The following is a 24,377-nucleotide window of genomic DNA, read 5'->3' on the forward strand; positions in this document are numbered from 1 at the left end:
AACCAAGTAATAAATAGGATCACTTAAATGATAATTTGCACAAATACTCTTTGTCACCTAAAATGAGGAACTATGTATAAAAGGGCTGTAATTCCAACATAGATCACCTGATATGGATGTAAATACCCTCAATAGTCTGTACTTCACAGTCTGTACTTTAACATTATATTCATTGTTTATTTTCAAATCCAATGTGCAGGAGCATAGATACAAAACAACAAAAAATGTGTCTGTCCAAATAATTTCCTTTATTTACTTAATTTTCTTTATTTCTTTGTTATGTATCTTAAGACGTAAATATGTCCGGGCTATTCCAGTAAGCCAGGATCATAATCTCATTACGGTATGTACGTATTGAGAACCAAAGGGGGACAAATGAATTAGCCCTTGACATTTACAGGTGTCATCATCACCTTACATCTTTGGACAAGCTGTCAAAAATGCTGAGCAGCAGAAATGTTAATTTCATGTATCTAGGTTACAACTTTTGACATAGATAAAATAATCATTATATGACCATACACACAGAAGAACATGCAGTACAAGCATTAGCAGCTGCAGCAGAATGTTTTTTTAAATTACAATTTAATGATACAATATTTTACTTACTATACATAGTTTTACAAATTTTGTGAATGCATGCCTCTTCATATGTCTGACTAAGTTTGAAAGCATACAGGTTGCATACAAATGGTATTTAGTGAACAGAGGCATATATTTTCTGTTGCTAAAACTGGTGTAAAAATATAACTTTTGTGAAATCCACTTAAAGGTTTATTGTCACTAAAATATTGTTGTACATCTTTTTCATGTATCATAACTCAAGTGTTCTCCTTAAATTAAATTCTATATATGAATCAAATAGTAAATAGCTTAGCCTTTAAATGATACTAGCTCATGCAAGCTGGCTTCAGTTTTCTGCCAATGTTCTTCTGGACCTTATGCAATCATTTGCATTGTCATTTATCATGTTCAAAGAAGCAGACAGACAGAAATATTGTTTATGGTGTCAGATGTGCAAATCTAATGATGGTGATACTACTACTACTACTACTACTACTACTACTACTACTACTACTGCTACAACTACTACTGCTGCTGCTACTACTACTACTAATAATAATAATAATAATTTTGTGTGTGTGTGTGTGTGCATACGTGAATGTGTGCATGCGCGTTTGTGTACATGCAAGAAAGTGTGTATACAAGGTTAAATTGCTTTTTAAAAACAAGGTCCAATTTGCCTGCATATTCAAACTGATCATGTGCTTCTGAAGTTGAGCAGAAATGTTTAAAAACAATAAAAAAGTATATCTTCATATTATTGTTATTTCAAACCCAAATCAAGCATGTTGTTTTGTTGTGATCTCAATATTGAATTTTACCACAGGGGGAAAATAAAGCACTGCTTAAAAATAATGAATGCAGAAAACAAATAAAACTTTAAGTTTTAAGATATAAGATTATTATGTTGAAAGGGAATCCATTAGGCACTTTCTAGTCATTCAAAACAGATTTAATCATAAAATAAATGGCATTAAGTGCTCTTACAATAAAACTGGCATAAAACTGCATAAAGCTTTCTAACTGAATATGTTATGACTAACAAATAAAGGAAGAAAATATTTTAGTGGAAATATTGCATCATCTACAAGAGGATATTTGGCTAAAATGGCATATATATATCATATAAGTTGGTGATCATAAACCGCTAGCCTACAGTGCTATATATATTGAATTGAAAGTTTTTTTTTTTTTAATGACTAAGCAAACTCCATTATCATCAACATCCTCACCTAGAGCAGTAATTATCTTAATTCCATCCACAAATTAAGCCAACAGGCAAAGTGGTTGCCTGAGCTTCACTGTCATTCCATTAAAATTTCTGATCTTTGAGTCAACCTGCCATGGTTTCCACAGCATAACTAATGGGTGCACCAAAGTGGTTTTGCAAAGCATATTTCACTTGAGTGCTCCATTCTAATTAGCAAAAAATGTGTATTGATCGTTCAAATGTGGCACTGATTTAGAGTCAGCAATAGCTATCTTTTTGAAGGGTTTCTAATTCATGGAGCCCTCCTCCACACGCACGAATGCACGCACACACACGCATGCACACACACACACACAGGCCAATGACTAATAGGATTTTTTGAGGGACAAGTAAAAAGTAAAAACAGACATCTTAAAACAAATTTAGGTTCACTTTTATGCATTCATATATGATTTATTCATATTTTATTTCTTCAGCAAGATTTGGTGAACATTCATTTTGGTTTCAAGCCACATTTTGACAAGTGCTAACAATAGTGATTGATGTTAATAACATGCAATTATGTATGCTATGTCTGATTTCATACTTGTCCTGCTGACTGCTCAGTCTGTAACTCTGAAGTTGGTATCACTGATGTTCTGCTGCATATACATGGTTGGATATACAGTATAATGTTTTGGTTAAATGAGAGAAAACAGGAGTCAGAATATTCAACAAGACATGGGCTCAGGACCCGCAAAATTACAGAACAGTCTAATCTTAAATGGAATCTTGAATGGAAATATCCATTTACTGAGGAGGGAATATTCAATATAGGGGCTGCTCGGTGGTTAAGGTACCATGCTGTGGTGCAAGGGTGGGTCCCATGGTCTCAGATCCAGACCTTGCTAGTGCTGATTGTGGCAGATAGCTCCACGGGACGATGCAAAATTGGCAAGGGCGTCGCCCGGGGTATAGGATGGTTCAATCGGTTAGGGATTCCATTGCTTTTCTAATGACTCCCACTGGTCGATCAATTGCCCACAGACAGAATGTCAAAGCTGCATATGAAAGGTCTTCCTCTGACTCCACCTTATGTTAGCTCTGCTGAGTGAGAGAAAGTGAGACGTAGTGAGAAGAAACTGACTGGCGACACCATGTGTTTCAGAGGAGGACAAGTGATTGTGTACGTTCTCCCGTGTTCTCCCAGCAGGGGTGAGGAGTGCTGAGGGGTTAATGTGGCTGTGGGTGCAGATTGCTGGACATTCCAAATTAGGGTGGATATTGGACAAAAGAAGAAAAAAAAGAAGAAAAATATCCAATATTATAAATATCATAAACTAATATGAATGAAAAACTTGATGATCATGTACTGAATTTATTTATATTTTCATTAAAAAAATAAATTTTCTAATTTCCTGTGACTATCTTATGTCTGATTAGGGCTCAAGAACAATTGAGTCTGGCCCTTCATATCTCTCCTGTCATATCCCCTGTCATATATTTCATGTCTTTGGGGTGGCATGGCATTGTTTAATTAGTAGTATAGTTTAATTAGTAAAGTATAATAAAATAAGTCTACATTCTATAATTCTTGAACAAAACCAAAATACACTGAAACATATAGTACCTTCCTACTGCAAAAAAAAGGACAATTTCATTATCTTGAATAAATATTGGAAGCTGAGCTAGTCAATGTCACTAGTCATTTCATCATTTGTCAAATAAAAAAATAACCTCTTTCTAAAGAACTCACTTGCTATATAGCACAATATGCGTAGTCATGTGCTTGTGACCAATATGCTTGGTAGTATGAATTTGAAAGCACAAAAGACTTGTACTTCACTCAAACTAGTCAAAAAACCGGCACTTGCTGCACTTTTATTAATTCTGAACAAGGGAGTTCAAAAGCCCAATGCAATATTTCAGAAATACCACTGACCAAAATGACCTGTTCCAAATCAATTTAATATACCGAGTCAGAAAAAAAAGTTTTTTTTCAATTTAATGTTGGCTTTGTAATTATTGGCCAAGAACATGTTCAGCTCATAAATCAGCGGCCCTTCATTTATTTTGAAAGTCCTATAGAATGATTCGGAACATTTTGAGATCTTTATATTTGGAAGTAAAAACATGTACCCAGCTGTTTTCCATGTCATACCTGTGCACAGTGTATCACTTTTAATAATACAGATTGTATTACCCACCCCCAATCTGGGAAGAAATTTGAAGTTAAACAATACAAAACATGCAATACTGACAATGCACTTTCCTTTCTACTTTGTCCCTGTGAACACGGCTATGTGAGGTCTCTAAAGACACACATAAACACAAAAGTTAGAAGGGAAGGTTTGAATTTGAGCACAGGCAATGGAATCACTAAAAGGTTAATAAAAGCATCCTTCACCATGTTTTTACCAAACAGATGAACACACATGCACATCTAAAGCAGTCTAAAAGCCTGGGTTCTTGATTCCAACAGTGGAGGTACTGTTTTCCAGGCATGGTTTAGACTACACTCAGAAGGCACAGTCAGTCCTAATCACTACTTAATGATTCTGTGGCCTCATTCCAATCGCTTATTTTGCTCCTTGCATCCTTTACTCACTTCCTTAACTCCACCCAATGAAGGATGCAAAGAAAGGATATGAAGATGGAGGAAACAAGGAAATATGTATTAGGCAAATGGAATGTCCTTTCTCTTTCAAGCATCAGTTTGAAGCCACGTGAATTACAGACGGGATCGATCATTCCAAAAATATACTTCTTGAAAGGATGTACTCGTGTACCCTTGCTCAAGCACCCTCTGGAAGACTCGTAGCTCCTTGTTCCCAGCTCCTTCAAGGAACATTTAATGGGTTTGCATGGTCTTAAAGATGGCGGACCTCGATTGATTTACAGGTCAGGCAAGGACCGAGGATACAAGGATGGATAAAAAGTAACTGGAACGAGGCCTGAGTGATTCATTGCATGCTGCACCATATCTTTCCTGATGGGAGAAGCATCTTCCAGTATGTCAGTGACCCTATCCGCAGAGCATGTGAGGTCACCCAATGGTTTGACAAGCATGACAACAATGTTCTCCATAGGCTATGGCCATGGCAGTCACCACATCTGGATCCAATCAAGCACTTGATTTTCATCTCCATCAACAAGACATTCATTGATTGGCTTTATTGTGGACTGCTGGTGCATCCCTTCTGCAGAATTTACTACAATTTTAAGTTAGATGCTACTATGGGTGCTAGAGAGAGATAGTGATTATAGCATTGCACATTATGTGAACATAATTAAAGCATTATGTGAACTAATGCTTGTTTGAAATGGTCTTCTTCATCTCAATTTGCCTTTCAATTAGATCATTATATATTCTCTGGCAACCTAATTATTAAGTCTCCCCATTGGCCCTTCCTGCCTAGATAACCAAAATGTATGTACTTCAGCCAAAAACTAAACAACAATTTTCACTGGAACAATTGGGAATGCAAATCAGATATCTGATGCAACACAGCCATTGGGACTGAATAAAGGTTGTCAGACCAGCTTTGATTTTGAACCTTGAAAGAAATACTGTACTGTACCACAAAAGTGCTGTTATCTTAATAACCAGTTTTTTGGTGCCTTTCTTTCAATAATTTCCCAAAGCTTAACATTCAACAGATGAAATCATGTCACCAACTCCGCCTAATTAACTTGCTGATTAATTAGGTTATGCAGTGTTCATGCCATAGTAAAATTGCTCAAGCATATCATGGTCAGTCAGGAATGATCAATTAAGCACACTAACGAAAAATAAAACATATCAATAAAAAAAATAACAACATGAATATTTGACTTTATCTTAACAACACATACATGCATTATAAGAGTTCTCAGTCTTTTAACAAATGATCTATTTAAGAGCGCTGACTGTATGTACTGGGAATTCCAGTTATCAGGAATCATTAAAAATTCCATAGCAAGGAGCTGTACTCTCGGCATTGTAAAATGAACCATAACGACAAATTTGAACATTACAAAACAAAAAAAGTGGGATGTCGAGTTAGTGTATCTTATTGATTGATACTGCACCGTTGCCCTCGACCGTGAAATTGTCATTTGTTCTGCAAGCATTTTACCAAATAAAATAAAGGGTTGCACACTGTTAGGGAGCTGATTTCTACTTGCACTTTGATGGAACCCCCACTGCTAATTGTATTCATTTGAAATAAACAGGTAAGGGATGCAGGAGAGGACATGCTCATACAGAGCCATGTATTGATGTAATGGAACACTGGACAGATTGAAAATCCTATGAAGCAGGATGGAGTTTTTTTTTTTTTTTTTTTTTTTTTTTTCCGCTCAGTCTCAGTCTCCACGTTTCCTTGTGTGTGGAAAGCTTAAGCAGAACAATGTAACCAGTCGGGCAGTTACATTTCCTGATTTGTAGATTTGTACAGTACAGCTGAGATGCAGCATAACAGTGAAAGAAAGAAAAAAAATGAGCAAAACTATTTATTGGCGACGGAGGCTGCTTCCCTGAGAAGAGAAATTGCAAGGGAGCCACTGAACAGAGCAAACAGAATTACAATAGCCGCGTATCAATATTCCGCCCTTCATGCAGATTGCACTTAGCATAGACGGAATGACAGAGCCAGAGAGAAGCTGTCAGCGTTTAGAAAGCACTGGTCTCAGAGCCACAAATGACAGTCACGCCAATGACATAACACTGCTCTGTGGGAGGGTGCTGGTGGTGATGCGCGTGATGAAACGGCTGCCAACATTGAATAAAACTCAAAAAGAAGAGGTAAACAAACAAAAACGACACAGAAAGCTGTACACCAGCAGGCATCCCAGCCAGTCAAGAGGAAAGAATTGGAATGGTAGAGAGATTTTCAGGTTAGTGTACAGAGGACCCCAAGATGCTGGTTTGCGTACAGCACAATACCATATACTGACCTGGGCTTGAAACAGGACTAGTTGTGGTAGGTTCAATAATTGCTACAGGGGAAAAAAGGGGAAGGAAAAAGAAGAGGACATTCATGTATTATTAACATAATGGAGACGCAAAAGAAAATTTAACATGCAAAGACAGAAGACGGGGAATGAGAACATAAATACAGTATTGTGTCTGGCGGCTATCCTGTTATATCTTGGGGGAAAAAAAATGTTTTGCTTTATTTGCTTTCATTATATGTATCTTTTTTATGGTTTTGTTTTGTGCTATGACTCTAAAAAGAGTAAAGGAAAAGCGTCTAGGATGCACTGTAGAATTTAGTTCAGATGTTCTGAAACTCCTGAGGACCCAATCTATTATAAAATTAAGGCTATGGAAAATATGTGTCGCAGGTCTTCAATTTTAAAGTTATTTTAATACATTGCAGGTTTGTCTCATTGAGAATGATGGTTTGCACACCTGGCTGTGGACCACGGGTGCTGAGGACACACTAATGCCAAAATAAAAAAAATTAAAAAAAATAAAAAAAATAAATAAATAAATAAATAAAAACTCCACAACACTGTGCTTGCAACTTATTGACTGAAGTGACTTACATTTTGAACATTTTTGCCCATCGTCATTTTACTCAATAAGTTGCAAGCTCATCAAGTGCCTTGTCTTTGAACTTTTAATTTCTCACAAACAATATAGTTTCAGCAACTCGGTGTATGCAATTTTTCTGCCCTGATTTATATCTTTATTTCTAGGGAAATATTTCTATTTATTCAGTATGTCTCAAATAAATCCACCAGTCATTTAAAATATTCGAAAATGTAACCTTTTTCTGCAGGAATAACTTGCCATGTAGCGCATTCTTAAAATGAATGCATCAGTTGGTCTTACTGATTCAAATCCTCTGATGTCCAGATAGAACATTTATTTTTCATGGTATCCAATAAACAGCATATGCAGTGTGTCTCCAGGACTTGGTTTGAGAACTCTTGACTTAAGGCTTCATATAAAAAAATAATAAATATAAATTATATATTTTCAAAAGCTTGATGTTTTGCATATGTTGTAGTAACATATCACCAAGCTTCCTTTATCAACACATGCTGTGAAACCTTTCTTTCAAATTTCTTTTCAGTACTTATAATGATTATTTTTAGGCTCCCTTTGGCATTGTGATTTACTTCTTAATTTATTTATTAGCTATTTTGTACATTACATTGATTGGTAGTAGTCATACTGTATGTACTTCATTTAAACTATTTTTGGTTCACTTTACTGTGCTTTAGACTCTCCCACTCATTGTACACAAATCATTACAAGTGCTGATAATTCTCCACAGGAGTTGTTTTTTGTTGTTAGTCCAGTGTTCCTTTTCAAGATACCGAATTGCAATTCATTATGTATTGACAGTGGGCCACATTGCACATTGATTAATCATACGGTACTGCTCCATTGCATAGCTTTACTTTCATCTGATTGAGTTAGGATCTAAGTGTTCATTTTGCTGTTTGTACTGTTTGTACCTGCAAGTTCATGTGACACTGCACAGCAGGTAAGCCACTGAAAGATATGCCCAAATAATCACCTGACTTCAACATATTAATGACCTGACATAAGACAGGGCTTAATGGCTTTTACCCAGTTATCTTCTGGTTTTCACCCGGCTCAATTTCATGCAAATCACAAGTTTTCAATAATCAGGATCAGAGATGACCAGAATTCTCTCTGTTCTATAGTGAAAAAATGAAGCTCTCCTCAATCAGCACACATGGCTACGTTTTAACCCCCACAGGCTGCCCGTTAATCAAATTAAAATAATTTAAGTTGAATTGTAGATATCATGCAAATTTTTTAATTTCCTTATGCCTTTTTAGGGTCAGGCCTACAAAGGGAAATGTTTTAAGAAATCAAAATGATAGATCCAGAAGCCTCATGACTTTTATCCTTCCGATGGAAAAGTATATATCTCAGTGATGCTATACCCTATGAATTATTTTCAAACTAAAATTAGCCTACAGAAGTATTTTGAAATGGAAAATTTCAGCACATGAATTTTGCAAATCATTGAGGTTTCCATCAAGCGATCCATCTTCCCCCACAAGAACAAGAGCAAAATCTCTTCTGAAACAGGAATATGTTTATTTAAAGGGCAAGTTTGGTCAAATTCTATAATTAGACATGTTTTGTACAATAGCCTACATAATAGCATGACTGAGAGAACAGCTATACAGCATTTTATGTAACTCAATGAAAGCTGCTAATTATGTTTGTTTGGAAGCTCCTTAGGTGATTTTCAAAGGCACAAGAAGTCCATTTGGAAATGTACTTCATACAGGTAAATACAGTATATGTGTTATTTTCCATGACAAAATAATGTTAAGAAATATTGCTCCATTAACTTTTGTAAATGCGTCAGACTTGGACTGGACTTAAGCCCTCCAATACCAGTCTCTTATCTGTGAATAAAAATATGTACAAATACATTTAATACATTTAAATGTATTTGTACATATTCTCTTATCTGTGAATAAAAATATGTACAAATACATTTAGTAAATTTCACAACGCATACAAATTCTACATTTTGACCACATTTCTCATTCGCGGGATGTTGTTCTATGGAGTAAATCTAAAATATTAACTTGGAGTTGGAGACCACAAGCCAGATATACCTCTTAGCAACTACATGCTATTAATATCAGAGCAGTGAATAAAAGCCAATAGACCAAACACATTTCACCGGCTTAGTAGTTGAAACAAGAAAATAAACACAATTATAAACATGAAATATCTAATTAAACACACAAAAAATCCCTTTGACCCTGTTTGTATATTTTTACTGCAAACTTTGTAAACTCCACATTCTCCAAAAATATGCACTGAAACCAGAGAAAAAGTAGCAAATAAAAAATGCGATGTGAACGGAATACCAAATGGTAGAAATTATATTTTCTGTAGAAATTAATGTAATTAAACACCTTTAAAATTATAAGCGTGCCGATATGAATATTAATGGATCACGAAGAACCCTATTATTGCTAATGGTCCTTCAGTTTTCTCCCTGCGAATCAGTACTACCTGCTTTAAAATGCCACTTTGAGGAATGCTATATTTCTAACTGACTTTGAATCTCACATGCCCATGCTCACGCACCTCCCCTCTTTTGGTTTAGGGCATACAGAGTCATACTTATGCATTTTGCAATGCATTCCATCATATTGTATTTTATAATTTTATAATTGTCCTCTGCCCCTACTTGTGAAACAGAGTGCATTATGTACTCAGAAATGTAATTTTGTATTGTAATATCATGTCATTTTTCCTCTTCATATAGAAAAGACCACACAAAATGATAGACTTCAAAATGTATATTTGCATTCATTCAACTTGATCAAAATAACCAATGCATGTGCAGTTAACAAGCTACTGTCTGTGAAAATGAGCTTTATCACGTTGCATGAGTGACAATGCTAGATGAACTATTGGCATACATCAATACTGGAATAAAAATGTTAATTTGCACTACATTGAATATAGAATGTCTTTCACAGAATGGATGTCAAAATGAGAAATTTGTTGGTCATGTAACAGAATGGGTTTTAATTGACTTGACTAGTAATGCAATATGAGGTTGGGATACAGAGATTATCTTACCACTCTCTCTCTCTCTCTCTCTCTCACACACACACGTGTATATAATGTGTGCGTGCGTGTGTGTGTGTACATGTGACTGACATAATTTGTTATTCTCCTCTGTTGCATTGCATGCTTTTCTTTCCCTCCCCATTATCCCCTAGGCTTCTATAAAGCTGATTCATCCAAAAGTCTTCATTTGCATTTCAGCAACACTTCCTACAACAAATGCAGCTCGACGGGGAGCATGCTGTCAACGGATCGCTTCACAGCTCTCGCAATCAAAAATCCAAAGGACAAAAAGCAAAAAAAAAAACAACAAAAAAAAACACATATCCACATCCAAGACAGTCCTTGCTGGAAGTTATAAATAGCACACGTATGTTCATCTGGTCATGAACATCTAAAAGATTGTATTATGCTCAGAAGCAGGGTGAAGCAGAAGCCTTTCTAATTTCTCTCATCAGAAATGCAAAGAAATACAAAAATAATAAGAAACAGAGCTCTCAGAGGGCTCACTACATGCCTGGTCAAACTAGATAGTGTGTCATGTTATCGCAATGTTATATCGTTGGAGGTTGTTTTTACTATATGTGACGAAACAATTACATATTCTGAGCCTGGGTAAATGCTTTTTGAAAAATGCTCCTTGGTTTTGTCAGTAACAGATTAACATCATAATCGTTGGTGACAGTATCACTGGTAGCATATCCTGCATGGTGAGAACAATGCAATAAACCCATTTTTTAAATTCAGGAATGTATACTGTTTGTCTTCAAATGTCATGTGAATACTGTTTTACAGCTGGTACCCTTAGTATCTTTAGTTGTTCATAGATCTACGCACCAAGACACAGAGACGGTCACAGAGAGGCAGCCGAGACACAGTGTCAGATGGCGAGACATGAGGAGATGACATGTACAACACAGCTGTTTGATAAGCATGACAAACGAACAAATCACTCATTAGCCATCGACCAGCGAAGCTTTAGCTGTTGAGGATGCATCCGCACAGAGCAAAGAAACGGCTACTCTCAGCTGTCAGCATGTCTCCTTTCATTTCATTTCGGTGTAGTGCAAAGATGTGCACTGAGGTATGGTCAACATAACAATGAGACAGAAAATGTGGCTGTCTTCGGTTGGAAGGGAAATTCAGAGGTGCTGGGATGAAACTGTATGGCTTTGTCACACAGTTAGTTCAAAGTTAATCTATGTTTGTGAGCTCTGACTTCAGATTTTCAAACAAGTCATTGGACAGACACAGAACGGACCACAACATGCGAGACAACCCAAAATAGTCATTTTGCATTGAGTATCTGAGAACAAGATACAACACAAGTGCTTGTCATGCCAAAGTTTTATATTGCCTGAGAGAACAGTAAACAGGTCCAGTTAAATGTAGTTCATGATGCTGCAGAGCTTTTTCTTAAACAAACAATAATTTATCAACCGCTAGTCATCTGTCATATAATGACTCAGCATTTACAATGGTGCACAGACATTTAATGAACTTCAGCTGAGAAGAACCACTGGAAAAACACACAGGCACACACATGCACACACACACACACACACACACACACACACATACACACACAAAATGATTTCCCTAGTATTTCACAGAATAGCGCAGTAAATTCTAAGGAGCTGAAATGCAGCTAATCCTCATAAGACGAGTTTAAGTAAACAGTGCCCTTGGAAAAAACAAGACTGTTTTTCACTTCAAGAGATGATAAACACAGGCTTATTTTCCATCCTAAAACCAATTATTATAAACTCTGACTCAAACATACAGATCGTAGTGATATTATGTAGTATTTTATTCATTTCTAGAGGTGAAGCAAAGTAAACAATTCATAATACACACCACACAACAGCATTTACTTACATAAGTAATATGTAAAATTCCTCATATGGAGTTGTAATGAGTACATTTGACAACTATAACAAATATAACACATCAACATATCAGTAAAACCAATTTCTGGTGACACATAGTTGCTTGCATATATATATATATATATATATATATATATATATATATATATATATATATATATATATCATGTGCATTGACTGGTATTAAAATAACAATTCCAACTCATCCACAATAATTGTTGTTTCTGTCATTTGTTATTTGTGCAAGTTCTTGAGTGTCTGTTCTGCAGAAATTGCTTGCCATTTGTCATTTAAGAACACCATAATTTATTCAATTTTCACTAGCATTCTTCTCAAAATAAGAGTCCGCATCTCTTTTGGATCAGAGCATCTTCTAATAGGTATTAAAATGAATTGGGGGTATTGTAGTCACACAATAATTCAAGTGCATTAAAACCCTGCTTTTGAAAATTCTTTGATGTTGTTCTTTGTGCGTTTAATAGCAGGGGAGTCCAGCTGTCCCTGCATGTTGTATGTTATTAAGTAGTACAGCATTAAGACACTATTACTACACAATTTTCTATTATCAAGTCCTTAAAAACATCTCATAAATGTGTCAAAATATCCAGTATGTTGGGGTATGTAGCTCATATGAACTGGAATTCAATCATATATAAAACAATTTGCATTATTCTATTAATGGAAACTAAGATTCTATAGACACTGCTGCTGGAACACACCACTAATCCACTGAGAAAAAATAAATAAATCACTGACTCACATTGAAGCAGGAAGAGACACACACACAGACACACACACACGTGTGCACGTATACACACGCGCACACACACACACACACACACACACACACACACGCACATACACACACCATACCACCAATGTAGTTCTTTCATTCTTTAAATGCAGCTAGCATTAGCATTTGTTCCTAGACCTGAAGATTCAGGTGGTCCTATGTGTTTTACCTGTCCATCTCAGTGAAAGATGAAGACCAGAAACTTGTGGATAACCACAGCACTCTCCTGCTCCAAAGTTTATACATGCCTTTAAAGAATGCAAAGGACCATCAATCCATCAAAATGACCTCCATGTAATGTATACTTATAATAAATGCACAACAAAATACAACTATGGTGACAACGCATACTCACTTGGTCACAAATAACTGACAAGTCAAACCATTACCATTCCATAAAAAGCTGCATTGCTTAAAAATAAATACACTATCACCATGGAGACGAGTCAGCATTGAATTAATATCCTTGTTACTTACGGATCAGTGGCAGACTAGCGTTGGCCTTTCCTAATTCGTTGGCTGCCACGCATGTGTAGTTACCATAGCCGTCCTCTGTCATGTTGGTCATGGAGAGAACTGATCTGGAACTGAGGTTCTTGATATCAATTCCTTGACCCTTAGTAAGCCTGAAGTGAAACAAAAATAAAGCATGCTGTTTTTAGAATTTGTATTTGGTATTTCTTTCCATATGTGTGCCAGTCACCAATTTTCTGTATGTATGTGTGCACACAGAAAATTAGGTCAACTGTTGACTTTATGTATGTGCAGAGCATGTGTGAGGGTGTGTATATGTACGTGCGTCTGTGCATGCAAGTGCGTTTGGCCATGTGCACCACGTATGTGCACAAGTGTGCAAGGGATACATAATACACAAAAGCACCTCTCACTTTTTTAACATTTAACTTTAACATGATGCAGTTATCCATTTAAATAGTGGATAACATTTGTAATACCTTTCAATTAACGGATGGATACAGTGCACATGGTACACCAATCTATAGAATGAATTCAAAATACAGGGGCCTCACATTTAAAGAACGGATGCCTCGCAGCGAAACCTCATTTAAACAAAGCATATAATACATGTACACGACCCTGAAAAGTCAAATGGAGACAAAAGGGAAGGTACTTCTACCTGCTACATAGTAGGATTAAACTTTTATTTGAAGCCCAAGAACATGATGTAAATGTTGGTTTTGGGATGACCAAAACAAATTTCATACTGCTTTGTTGGAGTTAAATATTTATTTAAACAGGTTTTTGAACAATATTCATCGTCTGGAACAACAACATCCATCACATTTCTGCATTCCGCTGATAAAGCCTGTCTATAGGACAACATTTGCAATAAGCAGATTAAACAAAATCTGTCATTTTGTCTGCAAAGGAATGGCTATTTTTTTGTAAGACAATTTTACATACTGTATAGGGAGACCCACTATAAGTTCCTGATCAGTAATGTGAATTATTTCTATAGTTTGCATATTCTGTTTATGGTGAGTTATAAAACTGCAAATGGTTTCTCTCACCCCATGAAAAGAGGCTCTAAATTTATGTCTACAGCTTGACATCAGTCTAAAAAACCCTCTTTATGTAGCTGTCTTGGTCCATGAAGTTGCAGGTTGGTGGCCAAAAAAACTCCAGTATACTCCAAAACACAGGAAATAAGGCAATTCAGACAATATGAAATGACATACCTTTCCAATAAAGTTAGAATTTTATAAAGTGATTTCTGCTGTGATGCAGAAATGCGAACTTTGTAAAATGTCAGAGGCTGACATTAGTTTGAAGTCACGGTGTGCCCGACCACCATTAAACATACATTTTCCTTTTTCTACTAAAACAATAAGTCAGCAGCCACGGATGCTTTCTAAAGATGTCGAGTGAGTTCTCCCTCTATGTGACTAAGTGAGGTATTCTTTGTTGATATCGTGATATCAGTGATTCTCCACACACTGTGACTTAAACTGAAAGACAGTGACTCCCTTCTGTGATAGATTTGTAGGGTGGCTGGATAAATGAAGAATGTAGATAACCCATGTTGTGGGAGATATTTCACTGTGAATGTTCTTCTATATTTTACTGTAATTCTGTATACAGTAGAATCTCAGTGATATGAACTCTTCAGGAATGCTTGTGCTTTGAGAATGTTCGTGAACTTTTAACTCTGAAAATTAAAAGGCTCTAGTTAAAAGGCTCTAGATTTAATTTTAATAATTTGTTTATTTATCCATCCATCCATCCATTATCTATACCCGCTTATCCTGGTCAGGGTCGCAGGGGGTGCTGGAGCCTATCCCAGTGTGTATTGGGCGAGAGGCAGGAATACACCCGGGACAGGCCGCTAATCCATCGCAGGGCACACACACCATTCACTCACACACTCATACCTATGGGCAATTTAGAGTCTCCAATTAGCCTACCTGCATGTCTTTGGACTGTGGGAGGAAACCGGAGTACCCGGAGGAAACCCACGCAAACACGAGGAACACGTGCACACTCCACACAGTTTGTCTGCCCATCAGTAGAACATGTTTTTCATTCTACCAGAAAATTCTCAGCTCACTTCTCGGCTTTTTTGGGTATAAGCACACACCCAGAAATACTGGATATTTCTGGCACTTTGTGTATACCTGAGACCTGTGACAACAAATCTGAACTTGACCTGGACCTGAATAGCAATTTAAAATTCTGCACCTGAGCCCGCTCAGGTATTTGGAATCCAGATTCTGGTAGCCTGATGAAGATGTCTAGCGCACACACTTTCATGCAGACAGGGATGCTTTTTAAGATCATAATACCTACGTTTACTGAGTATGAGTCATCACCCAATGGTTTTGGGAGTAATAATATATAACATATAGCATGGCCTTCTCAGTGTGAGTCAGGTTAATATCTGAACTCAACTCTGTATTCGTGAAATATTCCGGAATGACAACTGAGATGCCTGAGACAGCATTTTCCACATCCATCTACTAAGTTAGAGTTGATTTTATCATGGAGCAGTGATGTTGTAATCTTTCTGCAGAATTGCAGATGTTGGTAGAAAGATTACATGTTCATGCTGTACAGGCGGTAATGGCCAGATGTGGTGGCCCAACACTACCTATATGTATTTTATGCCAACAGCACAGGTCAAGCAAACTATCACTAAGATATTTTGATGACGAAAATTAATGTATTCATATATTCTTTCATTAATTGTTTTGCACTCACCTAGGAGTATTTCAACGGTGGTTGGCTGTGTACTAATTTTCCATTCAAAACATTTTTATTTCTAATACACAGTACCAGGGTGTACTCTCTCAGGTGCACATGTTTTTATGTTTTTCAGGAAAGGAGTAGGACTGAAGATAATACAGCCATTGTAGCTCACAGCATGTCCCAAAAAACATGAAAGGTTGACAGTGGCAAAAGTGTGGAGGGAAGAGACATAGAAAATGTCAATGCTATTTCACTGGGAAGACTGGGAGACCCAGTAATTGAAGCTAAATGTCATATAACAACTCTAAGTCAAAGAAAGGTAACATATATTTCAAAGAACATTATTCACTGGAAGAGAAGAAGAAACAATTGCACAACTCAAAGCCTTTGATGCTTGAATATTATAGCAAATAAGAAAAAAAAAAGTTTCTTTTTACTATTTGCATTTGTGTATGTCTGCCTACTGTTAGGTATGAAAACATTTTTTCCTTATCTGCTTGAATATTATAGCAGACATCACATACTGTAATAGTTATTATTCCACCTGAAATAAACACCGCTAATTAAGGGAAATCAGACTGACACATCACATTGTAAAATTCGATTATATTCTACACATTTAAATGAGTAAATGATGCAGATAGGGCTTACTAACAAAGCAGTGATAACAATGAATTGTTTCCCCCCAGTGACACCAGCAAAGCATGCAAACCCAGCTCTTCATGGGTAGCCCCTACACTGCCAGTTATCACAATTGCCTTTTAAACAATAAAATAACGAGACATAGAACAATGATGCTAGTAGGAATAGGATCAAATGTTTATGTAATACCTGGCTGTATAAATGGCATGTTCTAAATCACTGCAATTTACAGTACACAGTAAGTTGTACTGTAAGTTGCAAAACAGTATACAGTGAGTAAGTAAGTTGGGCCACCAGTTTGTCTCCCCTAGTTTTCTTGCATGGTACTTCAGTCTTCCACTAGCTAGTGGTTACAACAGCCTCTTCGTCAAGACCCTTCTCAAACAATTATCCCATTTGCATCACCTCAGTAATCTAAGTTGATAAAGTAATTGGCACTAATTAAGCACAGACGATGATTGACAGTGATGTTTATAAGGGACTCTCATATGTTAAATTCAGTCTGATTACTTACCACCGTGGACATGCTGTGGTATTTTTAAATGTTGTACAGGGGCATGCAGGGGCATGGGAAAATGCCAAATTAAAAATGACAGCAGTTATATAGCATTTAACTTGCTCAAAAACATTAAATAAAATAAAAAATCATGATTAAGCTAATTTACATGGTCTTTAATCAAGACCTGAAGTAGAATCAGGTGTCTCAGGCTAAAATAAAAAAAAAAAAAACATGCTTTATATGGATTCATTTTTCTTTTTACTGCAGTGACAGTCAGTCTTGGTCCCAGGAAGTCACAGATTCTGTTGGTTTTTGTTTTAAAAAATAATTAAGATCAGCAGCTGATTCAGACCCAAGAAACAAGGTGACCTGATTTAACTGTGTAATCAATAGCTTTAACTAATCAATTGCTGTGCTACTGAAGTAACAACGGAAGCCAGCAGACCGTGCAGGTCTCCAGGACCAGTGAGGAGTGAGGATCACTAGGTCAAAGACATGCTTTTCACAGGATTTACACTTCCTCCATGTGTTTCATTCTGACTCTCCCCATAACAGATAAACAAATTCTGTTTTTTAAACATAAAACTCAATTGTACGATTATTCGCTTGACTGTGCCATTAGAGTGTCTATGGGGCCCCCTGGAGGACAACCATTGAAATTCAAGTTTTAATCCCTACTGGTCACATGGTAGAGGCAAACTGGTGGCCCTACTTATAAGGCAATACAACTCAAGTAATTCAATAAAAATGTGAAAGTTTTCCATATTTTTATATTTTTATTCTTACCTTGCATTTTAATTAAATGTTTGTGTAACTCCTTCAACCTGGTAAGAACATTCTTAGAATGTAAGGCAATCAGTGTAGATTCAAGTGCTGGTCCTTGAATTTAAATACCAAATTACTGCCATTAACCATAATTTACCCACTCCTAAAGAGCGCAATTTGAATCATCAGTTCATATAGCGCTAATTGTAATTATAGGGTGCATTCGTTTTTTTTATTTTTTTATTGTTAAGGTGGCACATCACTATGTTTCTAGTGTGTTTACTTGAATTCACGACCTGGCTCAAGTGAGTGTACATATAAAAAGTTTGCTTTCCATTTTACTTTAAGAAATTAGAAAATGTATGACACCTGTGTAACATATTATTTGTACACCTTTATGTGTATTTTGTATGGAAAATGTCTTTCCCAAGGCAATAAAAAAAAAAAAATCTTTTTAAGCACAATGTATGATGCTTAAAATAATTTGTCTATATGCTTTACGCAAGTGTAGACTACTGTGCATTAAATGATTATTATGAGGACTTCAAAACGGTCTCTTTATGACCACAGCTTTATAACTATTATCGCATTCAAACTGTGCAAGATACAGTGGCTGTCACATTTAACATCACATTAAATCTATACATGCTTGAAGACAGGTAAAGTTACACCCAAACAAAGTTATTTAGAACGAACAGAATTCATGTCTAATATTGGTCTACTTGATATGCTATTGCCTCCAAGGCATCTCTTTGAAGTGCCATGCTATTTTCCTTTCAAGACTGGCTTGAAAGTGATAAACTTTAAATTTAGAAATGAATAATGTAATTAGAAATCATTCAGAACACTATTGTTGCAAACCTTAAGGGTATCGTTTGATGGCACCATGGAATTAAAGCTGTGCCAGCATTTTTTACTGGGGAAAACTGCCAGATGTTTTGATGTATTTTGGACAGTACTATTATTTATTTAATCACTCAGAAAAATGTCCTGGGATCAACTCCCCAAAATCATTCTCATTGTAATATTGCAAAGGCACACAGAACACGGTGGGATTAGTTCATGTTAAAACATGGGCAAAGGTCATCAGACAAAACCAGGTAAACTTGCACATTTGCTTGCATTAAAGTACACTTTCAAGAATTACAACATTCATTAACATTTAACTTACTGTAATTACTGTATATAAAAAGTATATAATTCTTGATCAAGCTTGGCTCTCTTTGCCCTACTGGAGAGTATAACAGAAGAACCTTCCAGACCTTTATTTTCTGATTATTTCTGGGAATTATCCAACATATGAACAAAACAAAAAAATTCTGTGTGTGTTCATAGGAGGTCTTGGTTTTGCTTTCAACAAGTTGAACAACTCTGATTGCCACTCTACAGAAAAACATGGACATTTCTAACTGGCAAATGATGCTGAAATATGGTATCTGAGAAGGGTACAAAATGTCAGTGTCACACTCCTCAAACCAATGAGCACTAGCTTGTACTCCGTGGACAGGAAATTGGCACATTAACACCCTCTCTGCAGGTAAGAAACACTTTATCATGTGGGGAAGATTATTGCCTTGTTAAAGTACCTTTAATAAATGCCTTTTAACAGTGCAAGCGCAGGGAAATACACCCCCCGCAGTTAAGAGAACCACCTGAGCCCTTCACCATTAAAACACTGTTGTACGTCCAGTCGTTTTATTCACTACCTGCGTGTTCCATAAGAAATCTGACCTGCATATGTAGCAAAGGCATATATTATTCATGAACTCCCACAAATTTTTGGAGCCGAAGAGGGGTAACGTGGTGCGGTCTGTAGGGCAGCTAACACTCGCCCGTGCGCACATGCGCCCACATGGGCAGCGGTTTGATTCCCACCCTGGCACCTTCTCAGCGATGGTTCATTTTTCACCCAAGTTGAAGCCCAAACGTGATGCCATGGGCTATAATTAACCAACTAATACCCTGCAACACATACTGTATCTGTAACAAGGGAGAGGGGGTGGAGACTATGTGCTACCATTATAATATGTGGCCAAATTTAGTTTTCTCAGAATAAATGAGTTGCAGACCCTTTTTTCTTCACTGTCCTCCATAAATTTATGCAGATCGAGTGCTTTGAATGACTTCCTTGTGTAGCTGATGGGTCTGAGTCTGCTATACATAGTATATTTATTACAAGGACGGATTGCATCATACATTATTACTAATAATAAAACTGTAACCCATGTTAAATTGCATGGTCTCTATGTATAGACAAGCCTCTGGGAAGAAGCAAAAACATTTGTGTTCTTACAGTGTCATCTAAAATTATTTATGCACTTGATTAACAAAAAAGGCTATAAATACTAATACTAGTATTATTGTACTTATAAATTCTACTTCAATAACGATTTGATGGAATCAACCAAAACAACAATTTTTCAAATGACAAATTCATTTCCAACATAAATCTGTGTCTTGCATACTCACACCACTGTTTTAGGGCAATTGTTTTAGTATAAAAGAACATCATTTCATTTTTTTGAGTGTACAATATAGCTCATTGCCTGTATTGCTTATTTTACATAGCCTTCCTCACACACCTGGAAGGTACTGTATATTAAGAGGGCCCATGACATTGCTTGTATAAAGCACATGCCATGCTTTACACCACATATCACAGCTTACTAGCACAAGTAAATATTAAAACACATTTTTCAAAAGAGAAGTGAGTTCCCAGTTGAGTTCTTCCTGACACATGCTACAAGATGGGGCTGTGATATCTCAGACAACCAGGTAATCCTAATACCGCAGCTTTTAATACATACACATTTATATGTTTTTCAACTGTTTTAGCCACTTCTTATCTCACAATTTGGAACACCCAGCTGTATTTGTAGGCATATTGCTGCAAATGTCATCACAGACCTCAATTTGAGTGCACAAACAGGCATGGGTCTCCAGCTTCTACTGACTACCCAGCCCATTGGCTCAGCTGCACTGAATGAGTGCAATTCATGTTTAGACTCCAGTAGACAGGATGGAGCTTTTCTGTGGCACTACTGGCAAGAGTCAGACTCAGCATCATGGATTAAAGCAAATTTATAGTAAGGCAATGCATGATCATTGGCACTGGCGATTATCACATTTGATGGTGGGTTACCGCTTTTAGTTTTTACAATAGTAGAGCGACAGATGATTTGTAGTCATCACTATCATCATTATGCCCATGGCTGAGACTTAAATTGCACTGAACTTTGACTCTATTGCTGGCTCAGTTGGTGTGACAATATTATAAGTGAACGTTCTTATCTCCTGTAATTATCTTTAGCGAAGCATGACATCATCAACTAGCCTAACCTTTCAATAAATAAAATGGAAGATCACACATTTGTTGAGAGTTTAATAAACAAACTTACAATGTTTCGTGCTTGTATGCTGCCAACAAGAAAGATGTCAATAATGACTCCACTTTGGCGATGAGTTCTTAACGGTTACATGTTTATACATTTTATGAGCGACAACATTCGATATCAGAGTCAAGCGATAATGGAACACTGGTAACAATGCTGCAATATCCATCGGCCAAATATACGGTGCCTAACCGGCCTTTATACAGTGAGGCTGCACTGAGAGCCGGTGCTTTATAGGGAAAATAATGCTTAAAATTTTGACCAGTCCAAAGCAATGACAGTTCCCGGTTTGCATTTTTGTAGATTTCTAACTGTTCAAAACCAAATAAACCTACCATTTTACATCTTGAAACTGAGCTGCAGTATTCTGATAGATCTGTTAGACTGGGTTCATGATGGTACTCAGATTGATACAAAATTAAGAAGGGCACAGCAATCAGAAATACACCTCCACACACTTCAAGTTTCAAATGCCAGATTCATGATTTAATGACTTTCCCCAGTCTGCTTCTTGCTGATTTGTACACAGTTGTTTTACAGACTCAAACTTTGCTGCAACGTCATTGCGTCTGCGAAAACACAGTAAACAGTAAATCAAAAAGGACTTACTTTTTATCGCCTTTGTACCACTCGAATACCGGTGTGGGTACAGCTGCTGCCTCGCATCTCAGCAGAGCGGTCCGTCCCCGGCCCACTCCAGCAGACTTTATTTCACGTATTTCTGGCGCAACTGTCACGGCACAAAAAGTAACAAGAACATTTTTAAGCACATGAAATACGAATGCAATTCTGCAAGTAAAACTATATACTGGCCAGGAGAAATCCGCTTCACGGTTTTCATTCATAACACACATTGCTGGGCATAGATTGCGACTTTTGTGCAAATTTCATGCCATTCCACAGTGTACGGTTGGAGAGCTATCCCAATGTTTAGAAAAAAAGGAAATGAAGCACAGTCATAAATTGCTTAACGGAAGTTCAAAGACTAAATGGCGCGGGCAGCTTCTGAACATTTTCAATGAGAAGCAAAGCCTTTCAAGCTCTGAAGCAGTGTGTGAATCTCTTTCCCATTTATAAAGGAAGTTATAAAGCCCAGGCCATTTCTGTGTCAGTGGGGGTCTTTTGTATATACACTGTTTACAGTTTGAAAGGAAATAAATAACATGACAAAAATAGCCTATCAACACAGAACTAAACAGGACATTAGAATATTAAATATGCTATATGAACTCAATATGGTTTGTGTTAATGCCATGAAGTCATTTTGTGAAATGGTAGAAATTAATAGCTGTGTGAAATGGAGATTGATCTGGATTTCAACTTTTAAACATTTTGCAATTATGAATTCATTTCACATGAAGCAGACAATCCAAGTAGATGCTTTTATAATTTTGAATTTACCAAACACACATGCCATGTTTGTGTATAATTTCAAATTGGTACATGCCTCATTTTTATACAATAATATGCTCATACAGTATTTGAAATGTTTTTGTCCCATTGTAATTTATCAATGTAATGTAATTTAATATTCAAGATGTACATGCATGCATGTATTGAATCGCAAACACGTACAGACGGGTGACAAATTAAAGGAAAAAAACAGTGTCTTAGTAAGGTGTTGGGCATCCACGAGCTGCCAGAACAGCTTCAGTATGCCTTGACATTCTACAAGTCTCTGGAAGTGTACTGGAGGGATGCAAAACCATTCTTCCAAAAGATATTCCCTCATTAGGTGTTTTGATGATGGTGGTGGAAAGTGCTGTCAAACATGTCGGACCAAAATCCCAAAATAAGTGTTCAGTTGGGTTGAGGTCTGGTGAGTGGAAAGGCCATAGCATATGATTCACATCACTTTCATACTCATCAAACCATTCAGTGACCCCTCGTGCCCTGTGAATGGGGGCATTGTCATCCTTGAAGAAACGACTCCCATCAGGATAGCTAGGAAATTGGGGTGAGTCCACCAGCTAGCAAAATCCCATATGTATTTTTTTCTGCAATTCAACTTGTACAGACAAATATCTGGGGTAAATTCATATTTTAGGTAAATGTGCGGTCATGTGCCTTTGTTGCTGTGGGGTTTGACTGTTGGCCACAGCCTGGAGGTCTTCCGACTACTTCCTTGCAGCCTCCCATCTAGCTACATGGTGGGAGAGACATTTTCTGCAATTGATACACTACATGACCAAAAGTATAAGAGTATATGGGTTTGATTAGTGGGTCCGGCTACATCAGCCACACCTATTGCTAACACATACATAAAATCAAGCAAACAGCCATGCAGTCTCCATTGACAAACATTACCAGAAGAATTGACCATACTGATGATCTCAGTGACTTTCAATGTGGCACTCTCATAGGATACCAACTTTCCAACAAGTCACATTTCTACCCTTCTAGCACCGGTCAACCGTAAGTGCCATTATTGCAAAGTGGAAAACATGTAGAAGCAACAGCAGCTCAACTGTGAAGTGGTAGGCCACACAAGCTCACAGAACGAGACCCCATGGATTTGGAACAAGATGTTCAACAAGCACGTATGGGTGTGATGTTCGGGTATCCACATACTTTCGGCCATGTAGTGTACACAAAGCTAGACTATGTAAAGATGCAAAGAAATAAAATAAAATAAATAAATCAATAAAAATAAAAGTGACAATGAATTCATGTGTTTATGAAAATGCATGCTCATGTTGCAGACTTTCGCCATGCTTCCAGGCAGGCTAGAGCAGATTGATACCCACTGGTGTTGTGCTACCATTGGCTAGCGTAGGTCTGTTCCATCACCATTAAGCTAAAGCAAGCTACCTTGTAACATTGCTGCATATGACAGTGAAATGGGAGTTTTTGATATTGGCTACATCA

At 36.9% G+C, this 24,377-nt stretch overlaps 1 protein-coding gene across 5 annotated transcripts in view; it reads right to left on the reverse strand.

The window, feature by feature from the left end:
* negr1 (neuronal growth regulator 1) overlaps positions 1 to 24,377 on the reverse strand; it is a 203,954-nt gene that overhangs the window by 35,983 nt on the left and 143,594 nt on the right. For 2 of the 5 annotated variants that reach the window (XM_035414614.1, XM_035414616.1), the window contains exons 5-7: positions 22,119 to 22,239; positions 13,485 to 13,633; positions 6,692 to 6,733 (exon numbers count right to left, since the gene is read on the reverse strand). In XM_035414614.1, coding sequence (XP_035270505.1) covers positions 6,692 to 6,733; positions 13,485 to 13,633; positions 22,119 to 22,239 — 312 coding nt within the window. Of the gene's footprint in view, positions 1 to 2,831; positions 2,861 to 6,691; positions 6,734 to 13,484; positions 13,634 to 22,118; positions 22,240 to 24,377 lie in introns of those variants that run through there. The other 3 variants (XM_035414617.1, XM_035414615.1, XM_035414618.1) reach the window with 3 other exon arrangements.

Source organism: Anguilla anguilla, chromosome 4 (genome assembly GCF_013347855.1).
Source record: "Anguilla anguilla isolate fAngAng1 chromosome 4, fAngAng1.pri, whole genome shotgun sequence".
In the NCBI taxonomy this organism is placed as follows: domain Eukaryota; kingdom Metazoa; phylum Chordata; class Actinopteri; order Anguilliformes; family Anguillidae; genus Anguilla; species Anguilla anguilla.